The 18456-nt window shown below is 37.0% G+C and overlaps 1 protein-coding gene across 2 annotated transcripts in view; it reads right to left on the bottom strand.

The window, feature by feature from the left end:
- LAMA2 (laminin subunit alpha 2) overlaps positions 1 to 18456 on the bottom strand; it is a 614120-nt gene that overhangs the window by 234555 nt on the left and 361109 nt on the right. For both annotated transcript variants that reach the window (XM_003781659.1, XM_003781660.1), the window contains exons 16-18: positions 15499 to 15612; positions 10999 to 11126; positions 1713 to 1799 (exon numbers count right to left, since the gene is read on the bottom strand). In XM_003781659.1, coding sequence (XP_003781707.1) covers positions 1713 to 1799; positions 10999 to 11126; positions 15499 to 15612 — 329 coding nt within the window. The remainder of the gene's footprint in view (positions 1 to 1712; positions 1800 to 10998; positions 11127 to 15498; positions 15613 to 18456) is intronic.

Below are 18456 nucleotides of genomic sequence, written 5' to 3'. Positions count from 1 at the left end.
CCTGGAAAACCCTAATTAGCATCCTGGCTGGAAAAACATAGTATCTTCTTATCGATGTCCTACTAGTTTAAGATTACTTCTGGCTGAAAAACTTGAGCTGGAGGTAAGCGATGCCATTTGTTACACGGTATAGGCACGTCAACAGCTTCTTTTGAATCAGATCAATACAGATTTTTAGACAGGAAATAATGCTTTCTATCAGTTCTTTCTTTCCTTGGTGATTTTTTCATTATTCAAATAGAATTTGCTCAAGAATACACGCAATTATCCTCTCCTGCATTAAAGGAGGCTGCGATCTGCTGAGGGCGAGGACGGTATAGTGCATCTATGTATATTCAATGTCCAGCCCTGTATCTAGCACATTGTAGTGCTAACGAGACGTTTGTTCCATAAAAGGTAGCGTGTTGAATAGTAGATGGCTCAGAAACTACTGAGCAACATGAATACAGCAGAGACCACGTTCACTTAGATAAGCAGATTTAATAGCTGCTTATGACAGAGCAGGTATCATTTTCTATTCGCTAAAAAAAAAAAGAAAAGGTTGCCTGTAGGGAGCTGAGTAACGAGGCATTTGATGTAAATCTGTAAATCTACCTTGGCCATGATATATTCTCCTATAATGATAAGTAATATGCATAGGCCTGCCTTAAAAAAAGACACAGTTAAAGATTTCCAGTTTGTGGATTGCAAATCAATCCCCCTTGTTTGAGATTTTTGATTCCATTGCTAATTTATAGATGCTTCCATACTTGTTGCTGCTCGGAACTGTCAGTGGCACCCTGTCACAGACTGCTAGCTGCTAGCCAGCTCCTCTCTGGGTGGGAGGCTCCTGCTTCATTACCCTTATGCATCCTGGTTGAAACAGGAGGGATGGACGCCAAAAAGACAGAACAGGATGGGCAGAAAGAGCTCTTTCTGGGGTGTGTCTTGTTCCCTATGAGGGAAAGCCTGTCACCTCCTCTGCAGTCCCCTTCTCCTGCCCCCAGTGATGGCAGCGAGGGAGATTATTTTCAGTGCTAAAACCACCCGGAGGTGGTTGTGTTTGGCAATGCTACCAGGGGGTGGAGTTTGTACCATTTTTATACTGAGACAGAACATAAAGAAGAATCATTTCTTCAAAAACATTTTGGGAGGAAATATGATCACACAAATTAAATAATATCCCTGGTGCTACTGCACAGCAACCTGGTCAAATCAACAGGAATTACAATACTGGTTTAGGAGTAATTAGAAGAGGATATAAATCATGATAATAAATTCGATTTTGTTTTCTATTTTCAAATACATTTAAAGTAAATTATGGACCACTTGCCGAACTATGAACTCCGCATTTAAGGCACATTTTAAGAACAAAAAAAAGGCTAATTATGAAAAATAAATGGTGCCTACATAGACAAGTAGATAAATCTTCAAGTGTATGACTTTCCACTTGAGCAATGCTTGCCAGAAAAATTGTGGGTTAATGCTTAACCTTTAAGATTAAAACATTCATCAGATATTCTCTGAGTGAATGAAGATTTATAGAGCAATTTCTAGAAAATAAATAAGCTACAAAAATAAAATGCATTTGTTTGACAAGTGTGGAGAGAAACTTTATTTCACCTCATTGAGTGTGGCGGTTTCTCCGGGGTAGTGCAAAGGCTGATAATGCCTGTGGTTTTATAACTCCCAAGGTAGAAATCATTTTGCAAGACAGTGAACTGCGTGCTTACCTCTCGCAGCGCGGTCCTGTGTGCCCGACGGGGCATTCATCACAGATCAATCCCAGACTCCGGTCTAAATGGCATGTCGGGCTAAAACTATGTTGATGTTGTCGGAGAGCAACGGGGACAAGGAAAAAGCACATACACAGAGTCATTAGCGGTGCATTTTCATTCCTCTTTCTCCACTACTGCTGTGACAAAAGGGTGCAGCCTGCTCATTCTCATCTCACAGGCGGAGATGAGGGTCTGACCGATGGAGGGTGAAATGGCATTGCTGTTTCTGCGGACGTGAACACAGCCCAGTGGAGAGCAGGATCCCTGTGACGTGTTATTAACTGACTTTTGACTGTTCTGGATCACGATTATCAGTAACAAGGGAGCAGCGGCTTTTTAGGGATTTTCCCAGGGCCTGGCAAAACACAGCCGCACTTCCTTTCTCTCCAGCCAAACCCCTCTCAATTTGAAGCAGCCCCAAGAAATCTTGGTATTTTCCAGATTTTGAAAAATGCAGTACATGGTAGAGACAGTGGCGGAGGTGGCTGCAGGGGTGGCTACTTTCAGTCTCACTCCATGGTTGGAGGGGGGTGGAGGCTGTGGCGCAAGGGCACTCACGGTCATGCTGCCGCTGATGGAATCCTGGGGAAAGCTTGTAGGAGAGACCAAGTGTGCATATTCTGCTAAAATTTATAAAAAATCAAACCAAACCTAGACAACCTTACCATTTCATGCTTTCTAGCATATTCCAAAGTTTGCTTCTCTTTCTACAAATATTTCTAACTTGAGTCACAAAAAAATTAGAAATTTGTAGGCTAGGAGTGGTGGCTCACGCCTATAATCCTAGCACTCCCGGAGGCCGAGGTGGGTGGATTGCCTGAGCTCATGGGTTCAAGACTAGCCTTAACCAGAGTGGGACCCCCATCTCTAATAATAGCTGGGCGTTGTGGCAGGTGTCTCTAGTCCCAGATACTTGAGAGGCTGAGGCAAGAGAATCACTTGAGTCCAAGAGTTTGGGATTGCTGTGAGCTATGATGCCATGGCACTCTATTGAGGGCAACAAAGTGACACTCGGTCTAAAAAAAAAAGAAAGAAAGAAAAAAGAAATTTGTTGGGTCTGGTGGAGGGGGAGGGAGTTTGGTCTGGAACACCTCAAATTCATGTAAATTGTCCAGATAAAGGATTCCACGTTAAGGGGCTCTGTCACAAACAGCAGAATCAAGACACATCTAGCCCAGGCTCCATGAGAGGACAACGTCCTCTTAGAGTGCAGCCTGTGCCTGGCCGCCCAGGACCCAAGGGGAGCTCTCCCTGGGTGATTTTCTGGACAGGACTATGATCTCACTGAAGAGAAGAGGCATACGAAAAAATGGCAAGAAAGAGGATCCCCTCCTCCTCATCCACTGATTTGCTATTGTTTTCAGACACAAAAGAGAGAACTAGATGACAAATCTCTAGAGAGCATGTATGTTTTCTTTGAAAACTGTCACTCTATAACTAACTATCTCATCATCTATGGAGAAAGTTACTCCAACTCAAAGCACTGGGGTCCCCATCCCCGTGGGACTATAGTGATTGAAGGAAAACCACACCAATTATTTTTAAAATCCTAAATCAGTTTGCCACAAGTCATGTCAAAGGCGGCTGACAAGGCTTCTGACACTTTAAAACTATTTATAAAATAGATTTCAAATTTTTAAATATACTCACATGTCAGTTAAAACCAATAGAGGTAAAATAAGATGTGCTCACTAACACCAAAACTTTTTCAGGAAAAAAAATATCGAGCAATAACAATATATTTGATTTGACTAGTTCTTCGCAGTTCCGAGTACTTTGACAAATAATTTTATAGCATTTTCACAAAATCCTATGAGTTTGTGGGGGCAGGCATAATTTTTCTTGCCCAAGGTCATACACTAATTTCCAGCAGAATTTACCGTGGGAACCAGGACTTCAGATTCTTAATCTTATTCTCCTTTCATCTTATAACCAACTGTCATTCAGACATCCTAGTAAGAATTAAGTGAGTTTAAACTTCTAGTAATATAAACACTTGACATGATGCGTCCAAATAAAACTTTCCCATAAAATGTAACTGTATTTGTGCTTTGATATTCTTTAAACAACATAAACCGAGGATTTACTCCCTTCCTACTGTAATTGCAGTCGCAGCTATGGGAGAACATGACATTGAACAGCAAAAAGAAAGTTAGAATGAGAAATACATATCCCCAACAAAAAGGATCTACAGAATTTGGACTGGCAAGTGTAGCAACTTGACACCGGATTTTGACTAAAACCTGAAGCTAATTGTTTCATGACACGTAGAGGGAACTATAAGTAATCACCACCAACTTCAAGTAATTTCAAAATTAGATCATTTATGTCTAGTTGGCTAGTCCCATCCTGGCAGAGAATGTTTTGTTTCCTGAAATAGCCAAGGCCACGTGTAGATTATTTGAAGACTGTTTCACTTCTCTGTGGTGTCTGAGATTGTGATAAGTACACTTGTACCTTTTGTTGTTGTTCCTCAGTTTTCATTAGTGTTTGTGTATTTCACATGTGGCCTAAGGCGACTCTTACTCTTCCAATGTGCAACAGAGAAGAAGAAGAAAGGTTGGACACCCCCCTGGAAAAAAACCAAAAACAGCAGGCATTTCCCAAAAAGAGGAGGAAGAGAAACAATCTACCCATGGAATAGGTCCTCCTAATGACTGAACACATGTTTTTATTTATATATTTTTAATAACGATCCGTTTATAATTATGTATATATGTGTAACTCAGTATGTGAATATGTATGTGAACCTATGTGTGTGCATTTGTGTGTCTGAATGTACACACATGCAGATATAATTAACTTTGCTCCAAAGAGAGTTTAATTCTACCTAACAAAATATGTATATTTAAAATAAAAATCATATATAAGGTTAAAAAGAAAAAATACTAAGAATTTAAATAAGATCAGGGGTGTACTCAGAGTTTGAAAAGCATATTATAAAGAATGTGCATTTGATAGTGGTGGATGAACATATGGCTGAATTATTTCAACACTAATGTGAAAGGGAACGATCACGTGAATGACCCACCCCATCCGGAAGCTAAGGCAAAATTAATCGGTTAATGGAAACTCAACTATTCTTGATTATCAGACAATAGGAAAATTTCTCCTGTGGGTCCTCAAATTCAGTTCTAACGTACAATGCTGCTACAGAGAGTTAATCCAATACCCTAAAATATAATTAAGCACACGGTAAGTAAATGTGTGAAAGTATTTTGCATTTCTTTAATTCTCATCCATTTGGTATAAAAAATTCTGAATTGCTTCTTGATGTGATACAAAATGACCACTCCTTTCATCACTGGGATAAAATTTCCATCCTGAGAGTTAGACAATCAGCGCATGTGTTGTATTTGCCTCTACAACAGGGAATCAGGACTTCTTTCAACAAATTGTTTCCTTGACCTCTGGGTAGGGAAAGAGAAACCAAAGGGGATGTGTTGTTGCGAATTGTAAGAAAGGGAGATGGGTAAGGGTGGTGAGAACATTCAGGACAAGTAAAGAAAGAGCAGAGTATGGAGAAGAAGAAGAGAATGAAGGAAAAACTCAAGTCCACGTGAATTTTTGACTTTTCCCCTAATTTTTTCTTCTTTAATTCAATGATCTCTGTTTTATTTATTCTCAAGAGAATCATGAATTAAATACTTATTTCTTTAATGATCTTTACATACTATGAAATCTGATTTAATCTCCACAATAGGATTTTGTAATTAGACTTGATTTATTTTCTATGTATGTCTTCAGATGCTATATTTCTGTAAAGCTATTTCCCATACTGCAAAACGGTATAATATAATTGATCTGTAAAAGCCCTTCATACCGATAAGTATGAAAACATAGTACTAAAACAACTTAGAGCTATGAAGTGGCAATACTTTAAAATTTTTGCCAAATTTTGGACTGGACTTGGGGGCTAATGTCTGTAATCCTAGCAATCTGGGAGACAAACACGGGATTGCTTGAGCTCAGGAGTTCCAGACCAGTCTGATTAAAAGCCAGATCCCATCTCCACTAAAAATAGAAAATCTAGCCAGGTATGGTAGTGGACACCTGAAGTCCCAGTTACTTGGTAGGCTGAGGCAAGAAGATCACTCGAGCCCAACCGTTTGAGGTTGTTGTGAGCCGTGACACCACAGCCTCTACCCAGGGTGACAGAGTGAGACTCTGTCTCAAAAAAAAAGGCCAAATTTTTAAACAAATTAAAATATGTTCATTTCTTGAATGTTTAAGGTATTTGCTTAATGATCAAAAATAATTAAGTCTGCTTTTTCTTATCCTGCTCTAGTCTCTTCCATTAAAATAACCATTAACATAACTGTATAAAAAGTTAACATAATCATTGCCAAAGAAATAAGCGTTCACTGGTTTTTACAATGAACATCCACAGTTAGTATGACATTAAGTTCTACTAATTCATTATTATTATTTTTTGCTTCTCTTCAATTTTTATGTAATTATTTGTATTTCTATAGCCCCACTGGAAGAATCACAGAGGTGAGTCAGAATATATGGGTTCTAATATTGGTGATGTTGATCACTATCAAGGCACTTAATTTTTCTGGACTTTGCTTTTCTCCTGAAGTATAAGCAACTAGGAAGACCCATCATAATCATCCATGAACACATAAAATAATGTGATGGAAAGGGCTCTAAACCACCTAAAGCATTCTCCAATTTCTTAAGAATGAATGGAATGTTTCTTTAAATGTACCTCTTATCATGGAATATATCTCTCTAATAAGTACTAATTTTAACAATGATAATAATCCAATATGACCTCTTGAGTGAGCCTAAAAGTTAATTCTAGAAGAGTTTTATTCTTTCAACTACTTGAGTTTTAGCATTCCTGATGGACTCAGAGCAATAGTATTCATAATATCAGTAGAACTTATTGAGGGTCTACCCGCTGTCAAGCCTTGTGCCAAAAATATCTTCAATTTTATTATATACCTAATGAAAATCTATAACTACTTCAATAATATTATCTATTCAAACACATCCTAAGTATTCAAAGACAGACATTCTTGTGTGCCTTTCATATTTTATTTAATGTAGAAAGCTATGTAATGCCAGAAATTAATGAGTATGAAACACTAGAAATATTTATATTTTTATTTGTTTCCCTAAAGATAAATTTTACCACCTAGTTGTAAATGATAGCTACAATATATACATCACCAAGATGAGAAGGCTAAGGAAACAGTGGACACTGTAAATAGCTGATGAAGTCGATATGTATAATTTAAATATTATATGCTTGTCTATATTCATAGATCACAGTAACTATATCAATCTATCTCTATCTTTCTACACATTTGATTTATTTAGCAATATTATCTGAGAAATCTGGAGCCAAAATGCTTGCAATCTCTAAGATTTATGACCAGGGATTAAATAGATAAATCACGAAGGTAAAAGCTATCACTAAGCCTTGCACTTCACATGGGGGTTGCAGCAACCTTTAGCCCAGGTACCTTTCTCTTTTTCTGAATAACCAGGGTAAATTCAAATCTCATCTTCAGAATTATATGCAAATATTACATTTATACCTCAGAGTTTCTAACTCAGATTATAACTGTAGTGTTTTTTTTTTTTTTAAAAACTTTTAAAAAGAATAGTTTCTCTAGCACATGAAGGGTCTCATTGCTTAGTGAGTTAGTTTTAATATTTCAGGATATTAGATTAAAATGGATTTTCCCCATTCCAGTTGTGCAGTTAAACTATGAATGTTTTCTAAATTGTTTTAAATTTAAGAGACTTTACAACTCTCATCATGAAACTTCTAGGATTTATAAAATAAACACATTATTGTGGATCTCTACTTACAAAAATGCTACCTTTAAAGTTGGAATTTAAACCTAGTTACTGTTCTATTTCCAGGTCTAATACTAAGGATAAAATTATTTCACAATTTAATAACTATTTACTGTAAGTGAAATCACCTTGAAAATGGAAGAATTTTTAAGTAGTTGAAATTACTGGTATTAACATTATATTGTCATTATTTAAAAAATCAGGATCAACATAATTATAAGAAATTAAAATATACTGGTCCACATTTTAGAAAATATTAAGACTGAACACTGGAACACTTGTTCCTTTGGCCCTGATGAGCCCTGATGGATGGTGTTTTGATGCTTGCTGACTTCCTCTCTCTTTTAGGAACAACATAGTTAGACACCCTTGTAGAAAGAAGCACAGCAAATACAGGGACAGGGATGGGTCATAGATGCCTGTAATTACCTGAGCAAAATTCCCTAGCGACTCCTCTGCATTTATAGTAATGGGATATACATAAGGGCTACATATCCAATCAATTGTATAATTCTAAAAATGTTTTCAGCTAGGATCCATAGAATACACATGGCCAGCTCTGCCGATTGATAATTTCCACGTTTCCCTGAAGATAAGACACTGTCTTATATTTATTCTTTCTCAGGAAGACACACTAGGGCTTATTTTCAGGGGATGTCTTATTTACTGCACCAAAATGCATGCATACATACACTGCATAGCCACGCCCATCACTAGGTCTTATTATCCAGGGAGGGCTTATATTTAACAAATGCATAGAAATCCTGCTAGGGCCTATTCTGGGGGTAGGTCTTATTTTCAGGGAAACACGGTATGCTAAGTCCTGTGACGTTTTGACAGAAGAGAAGATGCAGTGTGGGTGGCCAGATGCAATCCTTCTGCTTTCCTCAGTCCAAGTTAGTATTACACAATTATTAATTATTATTCACACTCTCTTGTATGTGTGGATGGTTTAGAGCAGCAGTTCTCAACCTATGGGTCATGACCGCTTGGTAACAATGAAAATACATCCTGCACATCAGATATTTACATTACAATTCATAACAGTAGCAAAATTACAGTTATGAAGTAGCAACAAAAATAATTTAATGGGTGGGGGTCACCACAACATGAGGAACTATATTAAAGGGTCGCAGCTTTAGGAGGCATTAGGAAGGTTGAGAATCACTGGTTTAGAGAATGCCATGGTGAGTGAGTAGGTCTTCCTTAGCATGGTCTAACTCTTCACACAAACACAAGAAAGCTAATTTTATGCCATGTTATGACCATAGGGCTGACTGGCTGTTAATTATGAAGGAATTGATGTCATTTATTTTCCCATATTCATTTTTTTTGGTAGGTTTACCTCTTGTAATCCTTTGTTTCTCTAACACCCTTAGTTGTCAAAGAATCTTCAGCTTTATGTCCAGGCAAGCTCATGCTTTAAACTCTGGAAATGTTTTGATTACCAATACACATTAAACCAATTTCTTTTTTTCTTTTTTTAAGGCCTTGCTAGGGAACTTGACTTACCCAGTTGATCAATTAATTGCTTTTAGTGCTATCACTTAAAAACTAATGTGTATTTTTAAAAAGAAGTCCTCAATGGAGAATGTCAGGAACTGGAAAGCACACATGCTTTAAAGTGAAAATTCACCCCTGATCCTTTAATGCTTTATGCCTCCAAGTACGTTATATAATTACAGCTCTTAAATTGAGCTCACCACGTCAAATTACTGTCTTAAGTGCTTTCCGTATTTACTTTTTGTAATTCTCACAACAAACCGATGAGGGGGTCCTACAATCACAACTAATAAGGAGAGAACTGAGGCACAGGGGGTTTAAGGAAGTTACCTAGCCAGAAAGTACAGAACCCAGAATTGAAACCAAGGAATTCTCGCTCCCGAATTGGCACCAAGATACTCTTTCCCTACTTAGAGTCTTTATTCCTTCATCTATAAAATGGGCATAATCATACCTACCTTATTGGATTATATTCAAAGGTAAAATAACACCAAATATAGTCTTTGGCCATATGCCTAGAATATAGTGGTCTTCTTTCATTAAATATTAGTTGTTTCTCTTCTTTTGCAAACAACGAGCAATGGGAAAAATTCTGAGAGGACAGGGTTACTGGGAAGATAGGGATCTCATGTAGCCCGAACAGTAGGAAGCACAGCTCTAAGGAGGACTTTGAAACTTAAGGTCAGAATTATTCTCAAAGTCTTCAGTTTATAGTTATCATTAGAACTAACAAAAGACCATTTTAATTAGGAAAATCTCAGGAAAGAGCTTGGAGCATGACCTGCTGGATTACACCCTCACTTTAAAAGACCATAGCTGACAGATTTCACTTAAAAGTAGCTGAAAATTTCTGCTCTGCAAGCATTACCACAGTGCTTAGACAAAGCTGGAAAGTGAATGATATAATATAAACTTTACTGAACACCAAAGTTACCTTTCAGCAGTTCTCAAAAAAAAAGAAAAGAGAAGAAAAAGGAGAAGAAGGAAAATAAATTTCCTTCATTTAAAATAATAGTTTTTACAATTGTTTACTAGGAAAAATTGTTGATTTGTGTTCAACACAGTATGTCCCATTTCAACAAAATAAAACAAAAAATAGTTCAGTTAGCTGTTTACTTGGAGAGAACTGCCTGAAGGAGCAGCTGGAATCAGGCATTCCCCTAAAAGGTAAGAGTATTTTTGCTTTTGTTTTAAATCCACTTTAAGAGGTTGTTGCCTTAGGTAAACGACTATCAATAGAGAGAAAAAGAAAAGGAAAAAAAACTAAATGCCTAACCAAAGTACAGAGTTTGCATTAAACTTTGTCAAGCTCTAAACAGTTTATGTAAAATAATATAGTAATAATCACCCATAGTTCAATACTCACATAATTTACAAAATAACATGTATCATTTATTAAAACTATTTAAATAAGATATGCATAACATAAACACATAAATACAATAAATTCTGTGATATCTAAAGGATAGCATAAGCGGTTAAAAGTCAATCATCACTTCATTTTACCTTTCGAGAGGTTTTTGACTTGCCCGAGATTCACAAATGAATAGTGTGAGACTAGGACCCAAAGGAGCTGCATTTCTATCAGTGCTTCTTACATGAAAGTATGAAGATACATGTGTGCCTGTGTGTATCAAATAGTTCTGAATGTACAAATGCGTCTGTATCAAATAGTTCTGTTCTTTGGAATTGGTTTAGACATTCTATTCTACATTCTATTCAAAAAATTAAAATATTAAAAATATCAAATATTAAAAAATTCTTAGAAATAGTCATAACCCATAATACCTTGCTGAAAAAAATTCATGCAAATGCTTATTATTTTTATATGTGATAAGAAACAGGGTACATTTGATATCACAAGCCGCCCTCATCCAGACCTGAACGGAACACTCATTTCTCGGGTAGGTTTGTTACTCACTTATTGGATGGGATATTGAGTGGACAGGCACAGGGCTGGCAGTCTTCAGATGTTCCTTTAGTTGGATCACCATAGAAACCAGGAAGACATTTATTGCAATATGGGCCACCTGTGTGATCCTTACAGTTCTGAGGAAGAAATGTACATCAGACTTTGTTATTTCGGTCTTAAGCATCAGCATGTTGCCAAAAATAGGTTTATAAAGTCATTAGTCTGTCCCCTGCCAGGAAAAATAACTTTCCCACATTAAATGGTCAAATTTACAGCAGGAAAATAGCCATGAAATTTAGTTTAATATCTAACTTACATAGCACTTGATAGTTTTAGCACCTGCCCAGGTATAAAAAGATGACTGATATTCATTATAATTTTTTTCATTATGAAAATCATATTTCCTTTCTTCCTTATGCTTTTTAAGGAAATATATGTGGTCGCGTATGTATGTGTGTGTAGTCAGAAAGCCCTAATAACATATGTTTAACGGCACTTGTAGCTGGTTCTAGGTAAAAATCAATGGTTCAACTTGAAATTGCTGGTTTAATGAGAACCATGGCTAATCACACAGATCCCTGGGGACTGTGCTCTCTTAGCTGACATTAATTTTGACCTTACTAGACTCTGATGGATGGGACAGTGCACTACTGTATTACATCTGTGACGAGCTTTGCTTGACTCATCATTAAACATTGAGAAAATGGAAAAAAAAAAATTGAACGTATAGTAATGTATAACAGAACCATGAGGCACATAACAATTTCCCCCAGGTATTTTTCAAAGAAAGCTGAAATTGCATTTCTCTGCCAATTAGTATTTTGAAACCCGTGTCTTCTTCAAAAACTAACAAAAAAATAAAAATAAAATAAGGCATGTTTTGATTTCTTCAGATTAATTAAAGGACATTCCTCAACCCAGTCTATGTTTGTAAAACTCATCACGTGAACAATTCAATCAGGCGGGGGAATCACCTGTAAGCTTCACATAGCACAATTTGATACATGTTTAGGATTTTTCTCCATCATGTAGACATAACTTTAGGTTCCAATGGTACAGTAAAATGTATCCAATTCTTATTAAAAATAATATAGTGTGGATTATATATAACTTTAATTTTTCCCCTATGTTGAAAGGAGTTTATCAGAAATCAGGGGTGCCCAATGCAACCTTGATTTTTATGAGCCATAACCAAATTTGTGAAGGAAATTGCTAAATTATACATAGAGTAAAAGTGTATTAATCTGGATGACCAGTGGAATTGTCAGACTAAGTTAATGAAAATTCTGAATTATTGTTTATTTCAATATGTTTCAAAATAAGTTCAATTTCAATTATCTTTAGTGAGTGGCATTAACAAAACTAAACCCATAAATAAATACACATTTTTGAACATAGCTTACTGAAGTTTGTTGAGAAGGGGACAGATGTCTTAATTGAGTGGTAGATATCTAAATTATAATCATTGAACTCTTTAAGCCTCCATTTTTAACCTGTAAAATAAGGTGCTAAGGGCAATGATTTATAAACTTTTAAAGGCCTGAAATTCTATTCCAGTTTCATCAACTAAAGCAAACATGCATTTCTATAGGACCTGGTGAAAATGGACTTTTTAAAAAAATTCTTCTCAAGTTTATTTAGCAAACTTTTCAAAGATATCATAAAGTTTAACTTTACTGTTAACAGTTGTCTAAATAACATAGCATAGTAGGAGGTAACGTGCAAAACATAGATTAAGGTGAAGAACACTTTCCCCCTTTGATTTGATCTTCCTGCTTCCTTTCCAAGTTGAGATAAACTTAGCTATTACTGGAGAATTGTTTGTTGAAAATTCTTCACTTGCTGTCATTCTGACACAGATTGGGTCTTCAAAGACTTTGAGTTTTAAAAACATAAGCTCATAAAATTGATTGTCTTAAATAAGTTGAAACACTGTTTCTAAAACTTAACTGAAAATCTTGCCTAACTCAGAGACCCTATTTTTCTTCCACAACTGATTTGAAAGAAAAATAACACATGGAGTGGGCAGCTCCTGTGGCTCAAAGGAGTAGGGTGCCAGCCCCATATGCCAGAGGTGGTGGGTTCAAACCCAGGCCCGGCCAAAAACTGCAAAAGAAAACCAAACCAAAACAAAAAACACGTGGAGGTCTCTGACATTTCCTAATATCATGTTTCATTAATTAGAAATAAAATTAATCTTAAAACTCAAGTATTTTTGCCATCGAAACTATAAAACAGCATTGGACAACCAATATTATGATATCAAAACTGAAAAAGATGAAACTTTCACTCTGACGGATGAGTAATGTTTACAGGTGCCTTGTTACAAGCGTTTCCAAATGTTTGTTCACATCACATCACAGAAGAACGCTGGAACAGAGCAAGCGGGCCATCATCTCATACAGCTTTGAATGTTCCCTGGGTCACTTCAAATGTATTTTGAGTTAAAATGACTTCTTTTTACCCACACGACAGCAGAGGTCCAAATTTTGTTCCGATGTTAAAGATAAATTTCAGTTAGTTTATGATCAGATTTCAAAGCTAATCTAAGCCAGAAAGCAGTATACTCATATGTTTCCTAAATTATCTATTGAATGCTAGGAAAAAAAAAACAATAAGAAGCTAAAATTCACAGTCAACTTAACAGTGAGAATGCCCTTGATATGTAACATTCAACTATTTTTTTTTTATTTTTTGCAGTCTTTGGCCATGGCTGGGTTTGAAACTGCCACCTCCAGCATAGGGGCCTGGTGTCCTACTCCTTTGAGCCACAGGGGCCACCTACATTCAACTATTTTCCTCTTTGGGAATCATTATCAAAATGGGAGATCAGTACGTAGTTATCAATCAGAGAAAGGGCCCCGGGCAGTCTCCAGAACATAGCCTTCATGATCACCATTCACCAGCTATCACAGGTATACCATGAAAAACTCAGGGGACACCAAATTCTGTCTTGACCTTCAAGATGTCCACTATTGCCTCAAGATCCCTCTATTATTTCAAAGTGGCCTCCCATCTCGCTGTCCATGAAACAGAGCCAATGAACTAGGTTTAATTAGTGGAAGGCCTCAGATATCATTACCTTCTCTTCTCTTTTTCTCCAGATTATGCTAAATGACACTGTTTTATTTTTTAAAAATGGCTTCCATTCCTAGAAATATCAAATCACCAAATGGACCACCAGCATGATTTGATTTTATCCTAACTAATTCTATGTGAAATACTACTACAGGGAACATTATGAGTTTGGTATCCTAATGTATTTATTTTTATCTTCTAAGGGTGAATGAAGCAAATCCACATCAGTTTGGGGCTGAATATTTCCTATTGCATGCTACTAAAGCGTTTCTAGGTAACTCAATATTTTTTTCCCAAAGCACATTTTAAAAGACTTATGGTATAATTAAAATGAAAATCACTTAGTCTTTCTATTCATAAAAAGGCATTTTGAAAAATCTACTGATCCACAAATTAAGGCTCTCATGCTTTATACTGCAAAGCAATTAAATAGAATCTTACAGAGAGAAAACAGAAAAGAGCATCAATAAAACTAAATGCCAAACTGCATTGAAACAAAAGCCCTGAATTTTCATTTTGGATTTTTCCCAGAAGCTTTTAAGTAGAAGAGAAAGGGGGGGAAATGAGCATGAGAAAGACAGAACATTAAGAATTACAGATCACAGCGTCTGCCTTAAATTCTGCGGGGAAATGAGACTATGATATCCTCCTAAATTGGCACCATTTCAGATTGGGTTTCTGCAAGACTAATGAAATGAGAAGTGTTGTTTCAAGCTTCATGCCATGTCAGACAATATAAAACTAACATGCCCCTGAGTTAATCAGAATGGTCTATTCAGCGTAATTCTCCAATCCAGAGGCTTCTGAGCGGGATGGAGAGTGCTCTGCGCTTCAGAGAGCTTAGTTTCTGCTTAAAAGTATAGACACCATTGGACAAGAACCAGGAAATCTGGCGAATATGCATTATGTGTAGCTATTATTTTTTAATCTAATGACACCTAGTATTTAGTTAAATTCTGAAAAATTTAAATCGAAAACAGGCAGTTTATCACCGTTTTAAGTGTGATGAAGAGATAATTATGTTTATTAGAAAGGTTGTATTTGACACTTTTTTGTGTTAAGGGAACACAAACTGTTTTCTACCTTAAAAGCATACTGTGCTTGGGTGAATTGATGGACTAGAGTGAAATCATCTGTGGACGTATCTATTCATGGCAGATGTGTTTCTCATCATTAGTTATGCTTTATAATAATGTATCTGATCCTAATTCAACTCTTAGACTAATATGAAAAAACACTTCCTAATAGAGGTTAGGGTGATCACCTCCGAAAGAGGGTTCTTAGCTTCTAGCTCAGTTCACTATAAAGATCTTTGTCAAATCACTTCTGGGCTCAAGTGATCAAGGTACCAAAGGTAGCAATTGAAATGTAAGGTCTGTTGAGCTGATCTCAGCCGTGTTGATCAGCATCCCCACAGGACAATGCACTTACCAGGCATTCTCCAGTGATGTCATCACAGGATTCCGCGTGACCAAAGCACTGACATGGTTCGCAGATGCCACCGTAAATGGTGCCATTAACTCGTCTGTGCCTAGGCCAGCAAGACTGGAAGAAAGATAAGGTGGCTGTCAGCCTCGGGAATTAAACAAATCAGGTTTTCTGTTGCTGTGTTTTCATACTAGAAAATAACCAAGGAAATTCATCCACTGTGTTTGTCAAAGCATTGGCATTACTGAAACAGCGCTTCAGATCTGTTCCTCCTGACACTGAGGCTTCGTACTGACCTTAGCGTTACTGGTAGGTACGAGATTAGAAGAAGCATTAGCTTGGTGTCTCTTCTGAAATGGTAAAATAAAGCAGAGATATAAAGAATTGAAATGTGACAGACAGTCTCAAAGTAAAAAGACAGGAAAACAGAAGGAAAAGTAGTGGGGGAAAAAAAAGCAGCAGATTTAATAGGATTCTTCAGAGAATCTTAGTTTAAGAGACCAACCCCCCTGTCATCCCCAGCAATTGTGATTCTCTGGGAACATTCCCTTTCCCACACACTAACTGCTCTTAACTCCTTCACTTCCAGAAAAAGTTGGACCTTATTAGGAAGAAAGGTAGCACCCCGCTGTTGTATGTGCCCCCCCACACCTGGCTTCCACGCAAATATGACTCACGCATTTCATTCTAAACTTCCTCCATCCCATTATGCTTCCCCAGATTTACACAAAAGAGTTTATGATTGATTTCCTCCATGCTGCCTTGATGGCTTACTTTACAGCATTCTTTTTCGCTAAATTTGCTTATATTCATTATTCCTTTGTAAAAGGTGAAACATTTTTTTATATAAAAAAGAGAATTCTGATTACAACGGGACATTTGAGTCTTAGATGGCTTGTGTGTCAATGTCTGCTCCAAGTTCTCCATCAACCTTAATTAAGTTTCCCTTCTGTGGGGATTACTACGGAATGAACACAGTGCAGCGTACATGCAAGGTAAATATTGCTTCTCTCTAAGAGGTTACGGCGCCCCTCAAGTGTAACCGCATTTTGTGGGTTATTTACTATATTTCTGGATGGTTAAAAACAGCATCATATATCACGAAAAGACCTTTTTTTTCCAGTTGAAAATGGAAACAATGGTCAAACCACTGAAGTAATAAAGTATATAGACCCGTGTTGTATGTTGCTGGAAACATTCCTTCTGCCTCCTGATATGAGGCCTCTTAAATATGAACATCAGTAACGAACACATAAAAAAAATGATGTGCTGATACTTCATATCTGAAAAGAAAAGAAAATCAATTTTCCCCTTCATTTGGGCAGAACAAAAAGGGAGAGGGTCAATTTTCCATCTATTTCCAATAGTTTCTCCCCCTATTAAAATTTGTATCTCCCTAGATTCATCGTAGAAGTGATTTCTTCCTGCAATATATATTTAAAATAAAAAACCTCATGAAGCTACATATCCAGAAGGGGGTAAATATTAAGGTTATTGAGAAGAGGGAGAGATCTAATTTACTATTTCTGGGGCAAACATTCACAGAATTTTTGTTCTAAATGCTCTGCAAAAGTGCTACTCGGAGTACGTCTTTCTTCAAACTTCCCAGCTCCTTACACCTCTGTTAGTCAGTGATTTTTATCTCATTAGTCACAAAGAAAATTAAAGCCATTATAAGTGGCTTTTAAGTATATATCTACCTAAGCATATATCTCTACACGCGGAGCTATATTCCCTTCGGAAACAGTAGCAGTGAAGCATGCAGGATACATCCTCCTTTCAAAGAAATACGACTCCACTTGTAATCTGGATTCCAGGACCTGTTGGGTCTCAATACTCCTCCTCTCTGCTGCATCAGTAGTAACTTTCTCTTCTATTGGATCATTACCTTCCACTCAAAAATATGAACCAGTGTCTCCATCAAAAATTAACTGAATGACAAAGTTACTCTCACCGTCACATAACTTTCCTAGTCGTCTACCTGTTTTTCGTTTCAGTAGCCCTACTCTAGAAAGTCCTTTCTTCCTCACTTCCCTTCCACATTTCATTCCATTCTAATCTGTCTGGGGCCACCACCCCCAGTGAAAACTGTTCTTGTCCTTGTCATCAAATTCCTGGTAGCCAAATCCAATAGACAATTCTCCCACTGCGTTTTGTCTGACCTCTCATCAATCTTTGGCCTCCTTGACTTCGTTGTCCCTCAAAAACCTTCTTCTGTCAAATTCTAGGGCATAACACTTCCCAATGTCACCCTTATATCTCTGCTCTCCTCTCTGCTTCAACACTATGTGTCACCGTCAGGAGCTCCTCAGGGCTTGGGCTTGGTGATTTTTCCTCTTTATTTTTCTGTCCCATGCCTTGAAAAACTGAATCTCTAGATAAGACAGATGTGCTGAATTTAGGCATCTGAATATCCTAATTAAACATTGCCATCAACCCGTCATAGACTTTTCGATGTAAAATTTATAAAATGGACTGTTGAGTTCACCCTCCCAGCCCCCACTATCTCTCTCCTAGTCTTTCTCAGCTTAGTAAATGGTCCCAAACCAAACTGTCCAACAGTTGAAGCTGGTAACTTACGACTCATTCTTAACCTCTTTTATTTCTCCCATCTCTCCGCTGGCATGTAGTCTATCAGTACATTCTATTTATTCTACTACCAAGACATACAGAGAACATAAACATGTCTTTCCACATTCCTTGCCATGATCTTAATGCAAACCATTATCATTAGTGTGTTCTCCTGCAATAGCTCATCAACTCTTCTCCTTCCTACTCTTCATGCCCTCTGAAGACATGTCCTTCCTGTAGTCAGGACATAGTCATTATGACATTGTCAAAACCTTAACTCAGATCATGGCATTATCCTGGTAAAAGATTTCTAATGATTTTCCAAGACCGTCAGTTCTTATCACATATGCAAAGCTCTGAATAGCCTGGCTTTTTCAATCACATCTTGTA

This window comes from Otolemur garnettii, unplaced genomic scaffold (genome assembly GCF_000181295.1).
Source record: "Otolemur garnettii isolate 467f Iridium unplaced genomic scaffold, OtoGar3 scaffold00002, whole genome shotgun sequence".
Lineage (NCBI taxonomy): Eukaryota > Metazoa > Chordata > Mammalia > Primates > Galagidae > Otolemur > Otolemur garnettii.
Note: the sequence above shows the minus strand (reverse complement) of the source record. Positions and strands in the feature narration are given on the sequence as shown.